Source organism: Lactuca virosa, chromosome 5, assembly GCF_052849685.1.
Source record: "Lactuca virosa cultivar CGN04683 chromosome 5, Lactuca_virosa_CGN04683_v6, whole genome shotgun sequence".
In the NCBI taxonomy this organism is placed as follows: Eukaryota; Viridiplantae; Streptophyta; class Magnoliopsida; order Asterales; family Asteraceae; genus Lactuca; species Lactuca virosa.
In genome coordinates, this window is record NC_136430.1 from 340,757,591 (window position 1) to 340,759,275 (window position 1,685).

At 35.8% G+C, this 1,685-nt stretch overlaps 1 protein-coding gene across 1 annotated transcript; it reads right to left on the reverse strand.

Annotated features, from left to right (window-relative positions):
• Positions 1-476: 476 nt before the first annotated feature.
• LOC145113318 (uncharacterized) lies at positions 477-1,289 on the reverse strand. Its single transcript, XM_079049425.1, has 2 exons — positions 1,044-1,289; positions 477-923 (listed from the first exon to the last, which is right to left on the reverse strand). The coding sequence occupies exons 1-2, from the start codon at positions 1,287-1,289 to the stop codon at positions 477-479; spliced, it is 693 nt and encodes a 230-aa protein (XP_078905551.1).
• Between the last annotated feature and the right edge of the window lie 396 nt (positions 1,290-1,685).

A 1,685-nucleotide genomic window follows, 5' to 3' on the forward strand; every position in this document is an offset into this window, starting at 1 on the left:
ACCATTACAAGGATAAACTTTAAAAATAAATTCACCATTTTTAAAAATTGAAATTGTATCAACATTATTATCACAACCACAATGATATCCTTGTCTAAATAAAGCATGAAATGAAATTATGTTCCTTGTCTTTTCTAAGAAATAACAACATTTGTTTAAATCAACCCTAATACTATTATCAAACATAATCTCATAAACTCTAATCTTGGTAACAACCGACTTTCGCCTATTCCCCATAATCAGGTTCAGCTTCCCATGCTCGACCTCTTCATTTTCCTTTAGTCACTGCATATAAGAACAAATGTGGAAACCACATCCTGTATCAAGGACCCAAGAATTTTAAATACAAGCGTTATTGATTTCGACAGAGTACATACCAGATGAAGAGCCAGACACCTTGCCCTTAACCTCTCTTACATCTTGTAGGGACTTGGCACAACTTCTCTTCTAATGACCTTTCTGGCCATAACAAAAGCTCACGACTTCTTTTGAGTCATTGATATGAGGAGCATTGATGTTGACCTTTCCCTTTGACCTACTGGGCTCACAATGTGATCTTTCATTTTCCACTTGGGTTGGGAATGTGCCTTTTTCTTCTTTCTCTTGCCTTGTTGAGTAACCATGAATGGGGAAATTACAACACTATTGGAATGAGACTTCTTCATTCCTGCTTCAACTATTTGCAATAGATTGTGAAGCTCAATCAATGTGGTCTTAGTATTGTTCAAATGGTAGGTCAAGATGAAATGATCATAACTACTGGGAAAGGAATTGACCACCATGTTAATCGTAAGATCCTTGTATAAGTTCACATTGAGCTTCTCCAATCTCTCCACACATCTCTGCATTTTATGCACATGAGCACACATAAATTCCCCATCTTTTAATTTGCACTCCATAAGGGCCTTGACGACTTCATACGACTATTGTTCAGATTTTTTAAGAAACATATTAGAAAGAGGCCGGTTCATTTTATAAGGACAATAGTCCTCATAGGTATTTTAGAGCTCAGGCGCCATGGTTGCGATCATTATGCAAGTGACCTTGGTTGCGTCGTCAATGTGTTGGTTATATTCAACCAATTCCTCAAGAATAGCAGATTCTTTGTTAATTTCTAGGACTAGAGTGTCAAGAACATACTCTTTTTTCTTATATCTCAATGTCATCTTCAAATTATGCAACCAGTGTATGTAGTTTGGACCAGAAAGATTGTCCTTTGAGAGGATTGATAAGAGAGTAGAGTTGTGAGTGGTTGGAGGAGGAGCTGGAAGATCATCATTTCCAGACATATAAAACAAGAGATCAGATTTTATTTAGTTGATTGAACCCTTAATATTTAACCCATATAAATATTCAAGGCCAGGATCCATAAATACAATTCGAAATTCAGAACAGGGATGTCGTAATCAAATTGGAAATTTATTTTAGGTAGTTAAATAACTTTACCGATTTCAATCTAAAATGAAATTCCTAGATCTTTTGAGATTCATTAAACTATTCAATGGCATGTTCAATATCATATTATCCTCTTCGATTTTTGATTGGGATGCCGAGGATCACAAATAAGATGTGAATAACCATGCAAACCTGTGTGAAATCCTCGAGGTCGTTTTTGATCTGTCATTGATGTGCCAGTTAACAACACATGGTCCATCAACAACCATAAATTCAAGTATGTGCCATCA

Bases quoted from the DNA above. Each gene is read 5' to 3' on its own strand.
- LOC145113318 (XM_079049425.1), bottom strand. From the start codon at position 1,289: ATGTCTGGAAATGATGATCTTCCAGCTCCTCCTCCAACCACTCACAAC. The intron at 924-1,043 runs GTCACTTGCATA...TCTGAACAATAG, and splicing joins ACATTGACGACGCAACCAAG to TCGTATGAAGTCGTCAAGGC.